At 41.3% G+C, this 16,376-nt stretch overlaps 1 protein-coding gene across 2 annotated transcripts in view; it reads left to right on the forward strand.

The window, feature by feature from the left end:
* The first annotated feature begins 1,218 nt into the window (after positions 1 to 1,218).
* Plppr5 (phospholipid phosphatase related 5) overlaps positions 1,219 to 16,376 on the forward strand; it is a 117,384-nt gene continuing 102,226 nt past the window's right edge. For both annotated transcript variants that reach the window (XM_052730231.1, XM_052730232.1), the window contains exon 1: positions 1,219 to 1,570. In XM_052730231.1, coding sequence (XP_052586191.1) covers positions 1,334 to 1,570 — 237 coding nt within the window. In that variant the 5' untranslated portion in view covers positions 1,219 to 1,333. The remainder of the gene's footprint in view (positions 1,571 to 16,376) is intronic.

A 16,376-nucleotide genomic window follows, 5' to 3' on the forward strand; every position in this document is an offset into this window, starting at 1 on the left:
CACCCCAGAAATCGGGTAAGGAATTCCACACTCTAAGGAGAAGAGCAGAGCTCTTAAGGTTCTTTTCCTCTCCTTGCCTTGTGCACATGATTTTTTCTTTGCCCGCTGAACTCACTGGTGTGAGCAGGGTTAGGGTGGCTTGAAGATATTGCCTGAGCTTGTGTGCAGAACTCACAAGGCGTTGCAGAACTGGCTCTCGGCATACATATAGCTCCCAAGCTACTTAAATATCCAACGCACACGTGTGGACAGCTACGTAAGATTGCATTTTGTATGCTCGTGCTATGACTCTGCGTGGGTCTCCTGACCTCAGAGGAATCCCTTGAACTCTGGGAATAGCGACATGAGGCACATAGCTCTTTTCCCCTTCCTTGGTGACTGGTACCCCTGGGTCCCAAGAATCTGCCGTGCCTCATCTCACAGGCAGCTAATCAGAGGAGACTGAGAAGATGAGAGAGGATGCAAATAGACCGGGGAAGAGCGGGGGGTGTATCTAAGATGATGCCTTTGACAGCTAGGAACCTTGTTTCTGCGGTTTTATTTACAAAGCCTTAGAAAACTGGAGAGCAGGAAAAGCTATCCAGATTCTAAAATCCTCTGAGAGAATTTCTGTCATCACCCTGGAAGCCGCACCGCCCAGCTGCTGTCCAGCGCAAGGGGCACGGAGTCCGGGTAGCGCTGTGAACACAGGGGCTGCAACTCGCAGGCGCCACCCCAGCACTTTGCGCTTCGGTGGGCTTTGCGCTCTGAAGACGTGTCCCCGCACCATCTTCCCAGGCGCTGTGCGGGAGGTCTGAAACAGCCCAGCTGGTGCCTCGAAAGGGAGTTTCTCGAAGCTCCATCTCTGCTGCCTCCCCTCCCCTTCGGATTTGGGATTTTACCCCCGCCAGGGAGCTGCTGCAGCTCCACAGCATCCGCCCGCCCTCCGAAGGGACCAGGTGCCACCGACGCCGCTTTCCACGGGCCGGCCGGAGGGCTTGACCCCAGCGCTGCGGTGTCGCGGATGCTCCCGGGCCGGGGCTGGGGACTCCCCGCCCTTGCGCGCGACCCCGCGCCCGGGCGGGCGGCGCTTGTGGCGGGCAGGGGGCGGGCAGGGCAGCCGGGACTCGTCCGGGGGTAGCCGCCTCCTCTGCATCCTGCCCGCGCATCCCGGAGCCCAGCCGCATCCTCCGCCTCTGCCTCTGGCGGCTGCCAGCCTCCGCCTCGCGCCACCTCGGCCTCCCGCCGCCCCCGCCCCCGCGCCCCCGGTGGCTGTGCCTCGGCGGAGCCCGGAGGGGGCCTGTGGCGCGTCGGCCGCCCGCCCGCTCGGCTCGGCTTGGGCCGGGAGGCGTGCATGCCCCTGCTGCCCGCGGCGCTCATCAGCAGCATGCTCTATTTCCAGATGGTGATCATGGCAGGGACGGTGATGCTGGCGTACTACTTCGAATACACGGACACGTTCACTGTGAACGTGCAGGGCTTCTTCTGCCACGACAGCGCCTACCGCAAGCCCTATCCCGGCCCAGAGGACAGCAGCGCGGTACCCCCTGTGCTTCTCTACTCGCTGGCCGCAGGCGTCCCGGTGCTCGTGGTAAGCCCAGGGCTGCTAGCCCTCTCTTGCCTTCTGCAGACTGAGGCTCCTCTGGGAGGACCAGGGTACACCAACCATTACCATCTAAGTTCCTCCAACTTGGTGGCAACCCTCTTCCCCCAGAGGACATTCTTTAGGGGAGCATGGGGGTGGGTGAGAGGGAAGCACCCTTGTCTCTCTCCAAACCACCCCTGCACCCTCTGCTGAGCCTGCAGGGCTGACGGGCTGGCTCAGAGACAAGGAAGAGACCTGCAGAAGGTGATGGGTGGGTGGCAGGGATGGGAAGGGGGTGAGCCTCTGAAGGAACAGACTTGATCCATTCTGTGGCCCTGTCTCACTGGCTGGCCTCCTCCTGGATTTTGCTAGGAAGAGAAGCAGCAGCCTGGGGTGGGGTAGAGGAGTAAGATGCTGGGATTGGGGGAGGGACCCCTGCCCAGTTGGGGCAGGGGCACATGCTCCTGTTTTATCCTTCTTTCCTTCCATGTGAAAGAGCCAAGGACACTGAGCTGGAGATCAGCTCACAAGTATCTAAAAATGTCTTTGGGCATCTGTAAATGAAGAGGCCTCAGCAACAGGGCTTTGCTGGAAAGCAGGAGTGGAGGGGCCGCAGCACAAGAGCACTTTAGATTTATTTAAAGGCTATCTTCTCCTTGGACGGTTCTACTACTTGCCTCTTCCTGGCTAGATCCTCTCTCTCTCTCTCTCTCTCTCTCTCTCTCTCTCTCTCTCTCTCTCTCTCTCTCTCTCTCTCTCTCTCTCTCCTGCCTCTGATGTGTGTGTGTGTGTGTGAGAGAGAGAGGGGGGGAGGACACAGACACACACACACATTCTCTCTCTCTCACATGCACATACACACATGACATGTAACTCTTGAGCTAATAATTACACCACAATTTGCATATATGAACCCAATACAAAGTTCTTGGTAGGAGATGAGTAATATTTCTTTGGAGACCAACCACACTATGGTTCCTTTACATTGATGAAATATCTGAGGTTCCCTTCCCATGATGCTCCCTCTCCTTTCTTCTCTCCCTCTCTCCCTCTCCCCACATCACGAATAAGAAGTCAGAGAACAAAAAGGCAAGGGAATGTGAGCTTTTATTTCCCGTAGCTGAAAGTATGAATTGCAGCTGTGAATAAGTGCGTGTGCTGAGTCCATTTTTAAAAATTGTATCTTTTCTTTGGTCTTCAGGGAAGTGATTTAAGAATTTTCAAAACGGAATGTTCTTATCACAAAACTGGAACAATACAAACAAAACCAAGCAAGTTTTTGATAGCTTCAAAATAACTCTGTTTATTACTCCACTTCACAGTTGACTTCAACCTCAGCTTCAGCACACGGTTGGGCATGTGTTAAGACTTCCTGGACTTCCAAAGTCTTTAGTTTGTTTTTGTTTTTGACACTGGATTTGCTAAAACGTGTCAGAAATCCTCAATCCAGTTTCAAGCTCCAGTTCTCTCTCTTCCAGTTTGAAAAGTTGCCAGAACAAAAGCTGTCCTAGTTTCTGGGGACTTTTTGACTTTGCAGATTCTGGGTTTTCAGGCACATGCTTTCTAGGAGACTAAATAGCACAGAGGTTTTTCAAAATGTTTTTAAAATGGAAAATGCCAATTGCTTTTGGGTCACTGATTCATTTACAATCATAATCAATAATGCCTATCTTGGTAATTGCCATTCAGTTTCTTCAAGGAGATAGCATTTGTCAGTCTTGAACCATCCATCCCTGGTGGCAAGTGCCAGTTTGGAGTTGAAAATACATTGGTCCAAAATTTTGGTGACTCTTCACTTAGGGGAAACCTAGGGAGTGCCTAAAGGGGATAAAGGGAGCTAATCACCACTGAGTGGAACTTAACTGTTATAGGCATGTGCATTTAAAGAACAGCCTCCCAAGAGATCTTGCTTCTCCTCATATTAGAGGAAACTGGGGTTCAGATACTAGACTGGAAATATCTGAAAAATGACAACAAAAGGGAGATCTGGTGTTCATATCCCCAGAGAACTAGTACCAAGTGCCATGCTCCTGCTTCCAAAGAAAATATCTGAAAACTGGGAGCTGGCTGCTGGAAATTGCATGGAGAGATACATAAACACACAGATTTATGAAAGGGAGGCTCCAACTTGGCTTTCTTGTGTTGACCTCCAGTTCTCAAATATGAATGAATAGATTTAAAACTCAATGTGAGTTGAATATTGAGTTTTGGATGGTTGGACCCTGCTTGCCTTTCTCCTCTGAGGAATAGTAATTGTGTTACCATATGATCAGCCAGTGTAGCTTAAATAAAACTTTCAAGGTTTCACATCAAGTGAAGTTTCCAATCCTAAAACTAAGCTAGGTAAAGTCATGTGCCTGCAATCTCAACATTAAGGAAGATCACAAGTCTTAGGCTACCGACTATATATAGAAATAGCCTGTCTTGCTGCACATAAATAAAAAGGAAAATAAATAAATATAATGCAATACAAAAGGCACAGGCTTTTAAATTTTTGGACTAATAGAAAAAAACCTCACAGATTGAAATATTGAGGAGACTAATTTTTCAAAATCACCCTCCAGGTTAAGAACACATATAAAAAGCTAAGACAACAAATAAATAAATATGAACCTTAATAGTCAAAATATATTAAATATATTAAATCTGACACAAGGGAAACGTTTGAAGCACTTAATTAGGATAATTATTTGTGATCAGATTTGATGTATATACTCTAACAGAAAAAGCACAAACTTAGAAAACTGATAGACTAGGGTTCAAACAAAAAAGAACCAGACAAAACAACTAGGGATACAGTGTGGTTGTAGATGTTGTTAGCTTAGCATGTTTAAGGCCTTTAGTTTAGTCTCCAGCACTACAAGAAAGAAGAGAAATATATTCATAAACAGAGACATGTATTTATTTATATATGTGTGGATATATCACAAAGACCCCTACAGATACAGGGAAGGACAAGATCACTTTCTTTTGGAAAACTGAAGGAAAACTTCATGAAAGTGGTTGCATTTGAGAAATACTTCATCTTTAATCATCAATTAATTAATTAATTGCTAATTTTTGGCAGTGTCAATACCAAGAGCCTTGTGTGAATACTTAGAAAGTGCTAAACTGGTGAGCTGCATTCCCAGTGCTTGGGATGTGTCTTGAAGGAGGGCTTAAAATTAGGAGAGGAGTTAGGACTTCACAGGAGAAGCTTTGTGAGCAAAACCATGAGCTCAGAAAAATGTACAACATTCTTTTCAAACAACTATTGGCCTGCCTTATTTATGAGAGTGACATTTCAGGGGGAAATGAGGTACATGGTTGGAGACAAAGGCTGGAGTCACATTTCTGAGTTCCTCCTTATATCTCAGCAGTAGATTAGGGACATAGTCCAGTGGGTGGTATTTCAGAACACTTGGGGACAGATAGAAGGAAATCTAAGGATTTTCTATTAACAAAATAGGTAGGTATCAAAGATAATTTTAAACTCCATGGTTAGGGCTGTGTAGTATTATATCAATACTGTTTTCAAGAAAAACAACACAACTTTGGCTTTTTTACAAAGATGACATGGTTTATAATCTCTTTGAATATGGAGCTGTATAGATTGAACTGTAAAGCACTTATCAAAGCAGATTGTAAACTACATATGGATATAAACTTAATTGGTGACCTTGGTTTTCAATGATTAAAAGAATTGGTGGTGGGAACGGCCTTTGTTCCCCAAATTTGGTGGACACCAAGACCTATCCTTCTTTAGATTTCTCAGCAACACAGGCGATGTGACAGAGACATTGTAGACTATCCATCTTCATGGAGTCAGAATCAAGATTTAAATAAACAAACAAACAAACAATAAAACCAGGCATTAACCAGTGTGGCTCACCACACCGTGCAGAGCTAATCTGAAGGTTGAGATACGCATTAGTGATGTTTTAGTTCTGCATTTTTAGGAAGGTACCACTAGCCCCTGAGACTTGGATTTGAGAGATGTGCCTACAGCTTCATTCGAAGAGTGGTAGAAGCAGATGATGAAAATCATTTCCTACCCAGGGCTTTCCTTTCACAAAGCCTTACCTTGGAAAACCACTTCTGTGTTGTACTGCAGGACACAACACAGATAAGGGTATTAGATAAGTCTGGACTCTTAGTCTGGCCTCTCTTACTAATTATCCAGCTGCGTTGACCAAAGTACCTTATTTCATAAACCAGACATTTAAAAAAAACATAATTTCCAGTTTGGCAGGGTGGCTTCAGCCTTCAATTCCCTAAAAAGCAGACAGATCTCTCTGAGTTCTAGGCCAGCCTGGTCTACATAGTGAGTGGCAGGTCAGCCCAGGATACCTGGTGAGATCCTACCTAAACTAAAATGAAACCAAATAAACAATCACACCATGAAACCAAGATAATACAAAACCACATCAAAGTCCTGGAGAGTTAAATGCATGCAGAGGTTCAGATTCGGGATTCTCCTGCTGGAGTTGAAGTCTATTTTGATATTTTCCAGTGGTAGGAACTTCCAGAGGTAGTGCCTGTCTGCCCAGGTTTCTTCAATGAAAAAATGGAGGTGTGGTGAAAATTGGCCTTGTGGGGTTGTTGTGAATGTAAAATTAGTTAATATGCAAATGTGTTAGGGCAGTGGCTCTCTCAATACTGCGTGAATTGCTTCAGTCAGTGCCCTTGCGAGAGTGCTCTCTTCAGACACATGTCCCATCCTGACAGCCATTTTATCAATGGCATATAGAAGTTCAGCGAGAGGTCATTGTGTCAGAATTTAGTTATTTAAATCCATTAATGCAGTTCAGTTCCACAATACAATTATGAAGGTGACTGAGACGTAGGGAGTTTAGATGACAAATCCAGAGTCTCACAGTGACAGTGCCATTCTCCAAAGCCTGTGCATTTATCTCTTCTGTTAAATACCATTCCTCTGACATGATAACTAGTTTTTGAAGATTTTTTGTCACAGTGATTCAATCCCAGAGAATCAACATTTTTCTCAAACCCTTTGTCCTGGATTTCAGTTTTCCTGGGTTAATGGTAATCTGTGTGTCCCACGGCAGAGAATGGTCTCCATGTGTGATGTAGGAAATTGTTTTGTTTCCTGTTCAGACTGGAAGTGTTGCAGAGAGGTGGGTGGCGGCAGAAGTGATTCAGAGTTCTGTTGTTCTGATTTGAAGCAGGGCCATTATCTCAGCCCCACACACTGGGCAGGGGCTGGAGGCACCCACATTTGTGGAGAGCCACAGTCTCCTAGATTTACAATCTGTGGTGCTAGAGAGGTGAGATTCCTTCTCTAAGGCATGTGTCTTAAAATAAAGGAGACTTAGCGCTAGATTGTGCAATGCCATGAATGATTGAAATTGGATGTGTGCATATACATACACAAGCAAAGTTTAAAATATTTGTTTTAGGATTCCCTAAATGAACTACTCTTGCGGGAGGAGGGTCTGTGAGTCTGTTTGAAACCCTCCTAATGCCTTTTGTTTTTCTTTAGAAATTACCACTCCTATCCATTCATTCACATCCCCCTTTCCCCTTTACTTCCTTCCCTTTCTATTTAAAACAATTCTCTTTGTCTCTCTTTTCCCATTCATCCCCACTCCTTTTCATGCTCATCAGGAAATGGTGGCAGGCAGCAGAAGCCCAGGCAGCTTTCTCCTTTCTCCTGCTTCTCTCTCTCTCTCTCTCTCTCTCTCTCTCTCTCTCTCTCTCTCTCTCTCTCTCTCTCTCTCTCTCTCCTCCTTCTTGCCCCCACCACCTGTCACCTACAAGTCATCCTGGTGACTTTTATTTTGAGACAGTTACCATAACTGAAATATGTGGACTTACTCCTCCCTACCTTTCAAAGTTTTTATGAGTAACAAGTGGATGAGAAAAAAAGTATGTTGGAGCCAAAGTCGCTTCGTAAATATAATGAAGATACAGTGTGAACAGGTCACACAGATTATGTAGCTACCCAGTCCTTGGCCAGGATTGGCATTATTAGTAGCTCTATTTTGACAGACTTATGCATGTATATTGTGATACAGAAAAATGGATATGACTTTTACATTCTTTTTACTGGTTTTCCTATACATAGAATGGCATAGGTAAAGAGCTAGCAGTACAAAAATGTCTAACTATTACAGACTATTACTCCAGTGTGAAATGCTGGCCTCTAAAATATTTCAATAACTTTAAGTATCATCAAGATTATTATTAAGAATCATCTTGTTCATTTCTGTAATTTTAAATAGATAAAGTTTTGGGGGAGTATAGCAATGTTTTACTTAAATATATACTATACCACATGGAGTCTTAGTTTTTTGCCCCATGAAGCAGAAATCTGTAGTTTTAAAATGATAACAAGGCATCTACCACATACTAGGTACAGCATTGTTGACCCAGCTTCTAAAAAGAATAAGGAATAATTCCTACTCTTTAACAATTCATACCAGATAAGTAAAAACTACAACTCTAAGCCTCAGTTCTCTTGTCTATAAAACAGACATAAGAATACCTAACATGATCTCTTACATGAATTAACGGTGTGTCTGTGCTAAGTGTTCAGTTGGTGGTAGCTGCTTTTCTGCAATAAATGCCAGATATTCTTATTGATAGCATCGGTAAAATTACATCACGCAAACTTAATCACTTTTGAATGAATGAGGTAAGCCATTTACTCTTCACATTAATTCTTTCAGATAGTATATGCAGTGGCACCTCTAGAGAGCTTTAGCAATTCGCTTCAGTTGGTAAATAGCACATTGAAAATTTGAACCTATTACTTCAAGTCCAGTGCTCTGGTAGCTACATAGAGTTGGCCACTAATTTGATTCCTAGTATAAATGATTGCATTCCCAGCAGCAGAGAAGAGTTAGAGCATATTGAGTTAATGTCAGTGTGTTATTTGCTATATGACCATTAGTGTAGAGTCTCAGTTAACAGAAATTGAGAAAGCTAAACATTGGAAAGGAGAGTTTAAAACTTATGTTCAAATATATAAATTCTCTTCATATCTGAAATCATCAAAATAGCCAAAAAGACTTGATTTTCTCAGATCTACATTCTCACTCACTCACATGACAGGGTAGGCTCTGAGGTTAGAACAATGTCTCTTACCTGAAGTTAGGAGGACCCCTTTTACAGACTTCAAAAACTCATGGACTACTATTTGAATGGAAGAGATTTTAAAATATGTGAAATAGAATTTCATCAGTACTATTTCAACTATTTCTGAGAATGTCAGTTTTAACTCAGCAGGCTGGTTACTTTTTTAGTCTTATTATGACAGATGTAGTTTGAGAATCATTGTCAGGAAAATTACCATTTTTGAAGGGATAAAAACAAATTTTAAATTTTTATTCAAAACAGGTACATTTAAAAATTTAAAGACAGATTTTGCGATACATATTTCTCACTGAGAGGACATGTGTGAATGAATGAACATGTGTGTGTGTATGTGTGTGTGTGTGTGTGTGTACATTTATAAGTGATTTGACATTTAATACATTTGTAAGTTTTGCATAAATTCAGCTTTTTCTCCCCTGTGTCTCATCTCTCTGATGCTTCTTCCCACTCCAAACCAGCTTCAGTCCAAGCAGTAACCTCCCCAGCTTGTATCTCTTGAACTCTACAAGTTGGATATGAATTATGACATTCAAATAATTTTGTGCTGAGTGATAATGCACTTTTATTCATATTTCTATCATTAGATTTGAATATTTCCAAGTCAGAATATTGCAAGTTGGCTTAAGTCAGTTTTGTTTTGCTGAATATTTAGACTATTTTTGATAAATAAGCTATCAAGACATTCAGTGAAGTTATGGTGATGAAGTTCTAATGAATTTGAATTAAAATAATGGGCCAAATTCTGCTGAGCTTTCAGTCGTTTCATAGCTTTCCACTACAGCAGGCAAAGTGTCCAAGTAACTTGTTAGTTCAATGAAGTCACAGCTCTTGGTCCTCAGAGATGTTTTGATTGATGAAATGTTGTCTGAAGGGTAAGCACAGCCAAGATGGGACTTTTGTGACTGGCTTGACATAGTCCAAACAAACCATAGTTGAGTTCTTCTGGATTCATCAAGATAAAATCATTAAGGAATTGGGTATAGACCACACCAGAGTCTTAATCATTGCTTCTTCAGGTATGGGAATATTAATTCCATTCATATCACTTGAAAATTTTTCCTTTCACCAATAAAGGTACATTTTTAAAGCGGTTCATCATGATAATTAAAAGCCAGTCTTTTCATCAATAGAGAAAACCCTTTTTTTCTATCCTCTTTGCTAATTAAGTCAGCTATTAATTAACATACAGATAGCAAAGAGACTTTTGGCAGCTTCTTTGAAATAATAAGACTTGTTTTAATTTTCTGTCACTGTGACAACATACCTGGGATGAATAGCATAAAGGGAGAAAGGATTTAGTTTGAGTTTGATTCATGGTTTCAGGCCACAGTCACTTGGTTTCTGGGCCTGAGGGATCGTGGGGAGGCAGTGCATCAAAACGGGAGTGCGTGAAGGGACAAAGCAATTTACCTCACCCTGGCTAGGCAGCAAAGAAAGATAAAAGAGCACTTGCATTTATAGCAAAGATACTCCAAAAAGCTATGAAGTTGTGACTGTATCAATGGATTAATCTTCCCGTGAGCTTGGAGCCCTCATGATCCAATCACTTCCTAAAGGCCCCAGATCTGCACACTTTAACACCAGGGACCAAAGTCTTTAACACGTGATCTTCAGGGTAGATTCGGGAAGAAAATCATAACCTAACTTGTGACTGCTTTGGACTTTGAACTTTGCTAGCATTTTAGCAGGCCATCCCTGGAAGTAGAGCTGATATCAGTAAGCTGATATGTACTCATTTATATCACACACATCATCCTAGACTCAATTGCAGATGCCATCACTTAGGGACTAGTTCTTCTTTAACCCATTATTTCCTCAAACATGTACTCAGGATACCTTAGCTAAATGGTGGCATGCATGATTGTATTTGTCTTATAGCCATTTCCATATTTTGCTAGCTTATGAAATGCTCATTTATTTCCTGAGAATGTACACCGTGTGTGACACAGAATGGCTGGAGAGTTCTGCAACAAGTGCAAATGGAGCAATAGAAAGCAGGGCTGTGCAAAGTTGTTTTCTCTTTAACTTCTTTGTACTTCCCTCTCTCCTCTCAGATTTTCTTTCCCTGAACAAATATATGGCGAATAGCTTTCATGAGCATCATACTTTGAAATGAAGTCTTGAAGAGGTTAAATTAGTTGTTGCAAAAACCAGGGACTAAAGTCTCCCCTATATTTCAAAACAAATTTGGAAATAATTGAAACATTATGGGGTAGTGAAGTAAACACATCGCTTATATATCTGAATATTACTGAAATAACCTGTGGCCTTTCCCTGCTGATAGAAGTCAGGTTTGTGTTAATATAACCCAAACGTCTATGTGTTTCTTATGCTTGCAGTAGTGACAGCAGAAACTGTACTTTGTTGAAATCTCCATTTTCGATTTAGCATCCTCTCAGCTGGGGTACATAGAAGCATGCTGTATTTCCAGAGACCTCATCAAAGCAGAATGTCATGATCTCACAGACGCTGAAACCAAGCAGTCTCAGATAGATGCTGCACTGGGGGATTCATCTTGGAATTTCAAATGAACTGACATTTTCAATTGAAAGAAAAAAAATAGTATCTTTGGGTTGGTGACAATGACCTCTTCCTTCCCATGTGCCTGGGCAGTATTTGCTCAGTTACTAAAATGAATGAAGAGCCTTAGTCGTGAGGACATGATCCCCTCTTGCTCTTCCACAGAGGGGCATTTGTTTCCTCTTCTTTCTTGTTTCTCATCACATAGTTACTTGGGGTACCCTTGTTTTTCTGCGCAAAGTCTGGAATACAGATATCAGATTCTAGAAGATGCTTTATTCAAGCCACACAATCAGTCTCTTTCTGGCCCTGCATTTTTGGAAAAGGTTTGTGAATTCAGTGTGAAATAGAACATGTAACTTCATAGCCAGACCTCTTCAGCCATGGAAGAGGAACTTAGGGATCTCCTTCTTCTTCTTCTTCTTCTTCTTCTTCTTCTTCTTCTTCTTCTTCTTCTTCTTCTTCTTCTTCTTCTTCTTCTTCTTCTTCTTCTTCTTCTTCTTTTCTTCTCCTTCTTCTTCTTCTCCTTCTTCTTCTTCTTCTTCTTCTTCTTCTTCTTCTTCTTCTTCTTCTTCTTCTTCTTCTTCTTCTTCTTCTTCTTCTTCTTCTTCCTCTTCTTCTTTTGTCTCTTAATTTTCTAATGAGTTGCCAGGGATATAAAGTGACTTGTCCAAGGTCACTCAGCTAAGCAGAGTGCACAGGCAGCTAATATGTTTAGAACATTTAAAGCCTATCAAGCATTATTGCAAGTGCTACATACATACCAATTTAGCCTTCTTCTTAACATTGGAGAGGTGACCCTAGTGTATGGAGAACATCAAGGCTCAGAAAGAGTCAGCATCTAACCTATGACACACAGCATGGAAGTGGTATGCCTTGACCAGATGCTTCTCCTGCCCTGGGTTTACTTCTCTTGGAAGGGTGAAGCCCATCTCTGGTGAATATCTTTGTTTTGCAGTGTTATTTAGGAAAATGAAATGCACAGTGTGTTTATGGTGAGAGCTTTGTTCTTGTGACTTGTACTGTTGGCACAAAAGATTTTACCTAACAGAGTGTTTCTAGTTAACACACTTGAAGAGGCAACCAAAGATGAGGAAAAAGAGGTTCTAAGGGACTGGAGAGCTTGATTTATTGATAAAGTGCTGGCTGCACATGCACAAGGTCCTAAGATCAGATCCCAAGCAGCCATGTAAAAATGTTGGGCATGGCGGTGTGTGTGCCTGCAACCCCAGTACTGTGGGTGGATACAGACAGATCTTAGTGACTGCTTGGCCATCTAGCCTAAGCAATATGGAAAGCTCCAGGTTTCATGAACAATCATTGCTCAAAAACTAAGGTAGAGGGTAAAAGAAGAAAAATGTGAGACCAACCTCTGGCCTCCACACATGGTTAAGCATATGTCCCGAAACATGCATGCACATACACACATCCCCTCCACAACACACATGCACTCATACACCCCAATGAATGAATGAATGAATGAATGAATGAATAACATTGGAATCCAAAATCAGTGTTGGCTCTATGATACATTTTTTTTTTTTTTTTTTTTTTTTTAGTATCAACTATTTTCGCCCAAAAAGGAAAGCTCCATTTGGAGTTTCACAGGTAGTTGAATAACAATCTATCCAGTTTTGAGGCACTCTTTTTAATCTCTCATGCTGTGGTTTTGAAATAAATAACCATATTACTATCATAGAAAATATCAGATACAACCGAGACATTGTCTTTGCCATCAGGTTGGAACAAGATGATGGAAAGGAGATTCAAGGGTATAAATATATTTAGGGAAAAGCATTGATATAATATATGTATATTTTGTACTCATATTTTTAAAGGACACATTGTGTTTAGTGCTGGTATCAGAATAATAGACACAACTCTTTCCTGGTCTTATCGCTTTCCTTGGGAACCAGCCAAAGCTTGAAGGCAGCTCTCTGCAGTGCTTTGCTCATGCCATTCTCCCTGCTCTTCATTTCCATATATTTCCACATCCTCATCTTTAATTTAGGCAGCTTCAGGACCACCTCTTTGATACCTCTTTCCTTGATGCTTGTCATCAACATTGGTCTGTTGTTCCTATCATTTCCTTTTTACATAATGGCCATTTGTTTCTTCTTGTTGGATATACTCTTTACTAAGATAAAGGGCCTTGTGGGTGTAGTATGGGCTGCTTTGGTGAAAACAAGATGCAATAAAAGAAGCCATTCATTGGCCTGACACACAGGTACCTTGCTCTCTTCCCTGCTCTGCCACTAACCATCTTCTGTCCCTTGAAGTCAGGTCATTTTTTTTCTGGCCTATGAGAGTCACCAGATATCTTGTTTAGAAAGACTTGAGCTCCAACTGGGGCACAAGACTGATCCCTTGCCTCCCCAGGCAGCTCTTTCTGTGTATGAAACACAGCTGACAATGAGGACATTCATCTTAAGATGAAGTAGTGTGTCCCTCTGAATTCTCTGCTCCCTGGCCTCTCTCAGTCATTTGAAGACAAATGGAACTGATTTGATGGCTTCCCAACATCTGAAGCCATTTCTCAGTTTCCCTGCCTTTCAGGAATCTGAGAATAGTCCTCTCAAGGACTATTTAATTTAAAATGCTGTACTGTTCCCATGGCTGCCCACATCTGACTGTGCTGAGATGCAGTATGCTCTTATGTTTAGCAATCACAGGGTATCTCAGTAGTACTTTCACCTCTAGGCACATAGGACAGGAATTTTACTTCTCTTTACACTGTCTTGCTCATGAATCCATTAGTCTTAGATAGGCATAGAAGCTTGTACAGGTCAGCTACCACATCTGTAAAAGGAATAGATTCAGCATCTTCTCATAGGCTGATTTCTTGGCTTCCACACTTTAAGCTTGAGCCTAAGGCAAACTTTTCTAATTGAATTTACTATCTTGGAAGCAGATGACTACTAAAACACTTAATTGAATATATCCTACTTAATATATTATATGACCACATGGTTGGTCATGTTACACATTGATTTGATTGCATAAAAACTTGTTGGCTGTCAAAACATTATAAATTCCTATAGAGTAACAAATATGTGTTATAAACATATTTGCTTCTTGCTCGCCACCTAACAACCTTTCAAATGATTGCTACAAATAATTATGTGTGTATTTTAAAATAATAGAATTAATAGAATTATTTCAGAAATCCTTTTTTTCTTTTATTTCATTTTTCAGAATTAAAAATATTTAAGAATTTCATATTCATACATGATATTATTTAAGTCATATCTATTTCCACATGCCCTATTCCTTCCAGACACTCTCAACAAGTCCCCCTCCAAATTCTACCAACTTCATGCCTCCCCCTTTTGTGACAAATTGAGTCCAGTTATTGTTGCTTGTATGCACATAGGTGTTAGAACATTCTGCTGGAGTGTGGGCAACATCCTAGGAGCCACATCTACATAGAAAAAAAGCTAGTAACCCTCAACTCCCGATTGCTCATCATCTATAGGTGGGAACTTGGATGTCTCTCCATATTTGTTCTGGAATGTTGAGTGGTTTGATCTTGTTCAGATCTTGTGCACCTAACCAGGGCTGCTGTGGCTCTTTCATGCCGGCATGACAGTGATTCCCAGCAGTCTTCCATAATTTCTGTCTCTGAAAAGCTTTCTCCTATCTCTGCTACAGTGTTTTCTGAGCCTTACGGGTGTGGTGATGTAGCTGTCCCACCTAGGGCCGAGCACTTCACAGTCACCCATTCTCTGTACTTTGATCAACAGTAGACCCCTTTTCAATCATCAGGGATTCTTGTTTAATTTCATTGTTTATTTACTTGAGTGCATATCATATTATGATGAAATGTACCTAAGTGCATTATCCACTCATAGATACTTAGGTTGTCAAGCCCAAATTATTTTCCCAAGCCCCAGATTGTTAATGTTTTACTTTATTTTACAGTCATTACTTTTAAATATTTTTCCTATGTGTGTTCATTTAATCAAAGTTATGCAGAATGTATTCTGAAAGTAAACCTCATTTCCTTTAAGTGGAGAATATTTTTTAATACCTCTAATTTTTGATTTACAAACCCTTAGCATCATTATGATTTTGCTCTATAATCACTGTTTCATTTTTTTATGTTTTAAATTATAGCTAGCACTTTTAAAATTATCACTACAAGAGAATTTTTTGTAGCTGTCTTAAAAATCAAGTATGACATTTTATGTATTTTAATACACTTAATTTTTTTCTTAACTAAGCCAGAGGTGCAGGAAATACAGCTCAGTAGTATCAGTAGTACGGTTAGTGCTTAATTAGCATGCATGTGCTAGATTCCTAATGCACACACATACACATAACACACACACACACACACACACACACACACACACACACACACACACACACCAACTTACCTAAAATCACATCATCATCTTCCTTCCAAGTTCGTTGATTAAATTATTAATCCATTTTATATCTGAAGCTTCTATGTATGACAAAATTAGAAAACTGTGTGTGTCTGTGAACACATATGTATGGGATGTATATGAATGTGGACTCCATAGGTTGATGGCAGATGTCTTCCTCAACCAGCTTCCATCTTAACTTTTGAGATAAGGTCTCTCATTAAATCTAGGGTTCATCAATTCTGTTAGGCTAACTGGCCAGCAAGCTTTAAGAGTCCTTGTTTCACAGGGCGGTGGTGGCACACGCCTTTAATTCCAGCACTCGGGAGGCAGAAGCAGGAGGATCTCTGTGAGTTTGAGGCCAGCCTGATCTACAGAGTGAGATCCAGGATAGGCACCAAAACAACACAGAGAAACCCTGTCTCAAAAAAAAAGCGGAAAAAAAAGACACAACAAAAAAGAGTCCTTGTTTAGCTGATATTGAGCTCTGATATTACAGTGTGCATTATTGCCCCCACACTGTTTTATGTGAGTGCTATATATTTGCACTCAGATCCCCATCCTTGTGCTGCAAGTACTCAGCTAACTGAGTCATCTCTCCAGCCTCTAGAAAACTTTTTGATGGTGTTCTGATGTTGCTTTCAGATAGCTGGCAGAGTTTCTAAATGAGATGAGTCAGTGTTTTAAAATCACACAGGATCTCTGAAACATGCTTTGTACATTTTTATTAGTGATCATATATTAAGATGAAACACTAGACTCAATACATGGCACTATTCTTGAGAAGAGTTTCTTTCCTTAGAGAGGGATAAAAAAAATTAGTG

This window comes from Peromyscus californicus, unplaced genomic scaffold (genome assembly GCF_007827085.1).
Source record: "Peromyscus californicus insignis strain IS unplaced genomic scaffold, ASM782708v3 Scaffold_9__1_contigs__length_137607984, whole genome shotgun sequence".
NCBI classification, from domain to species: Eukaryota; Metazoa; Chordata; class Mammalia; order Rodentia; family Cricetidae; genus Peromyscus; species Peromyscus californicus.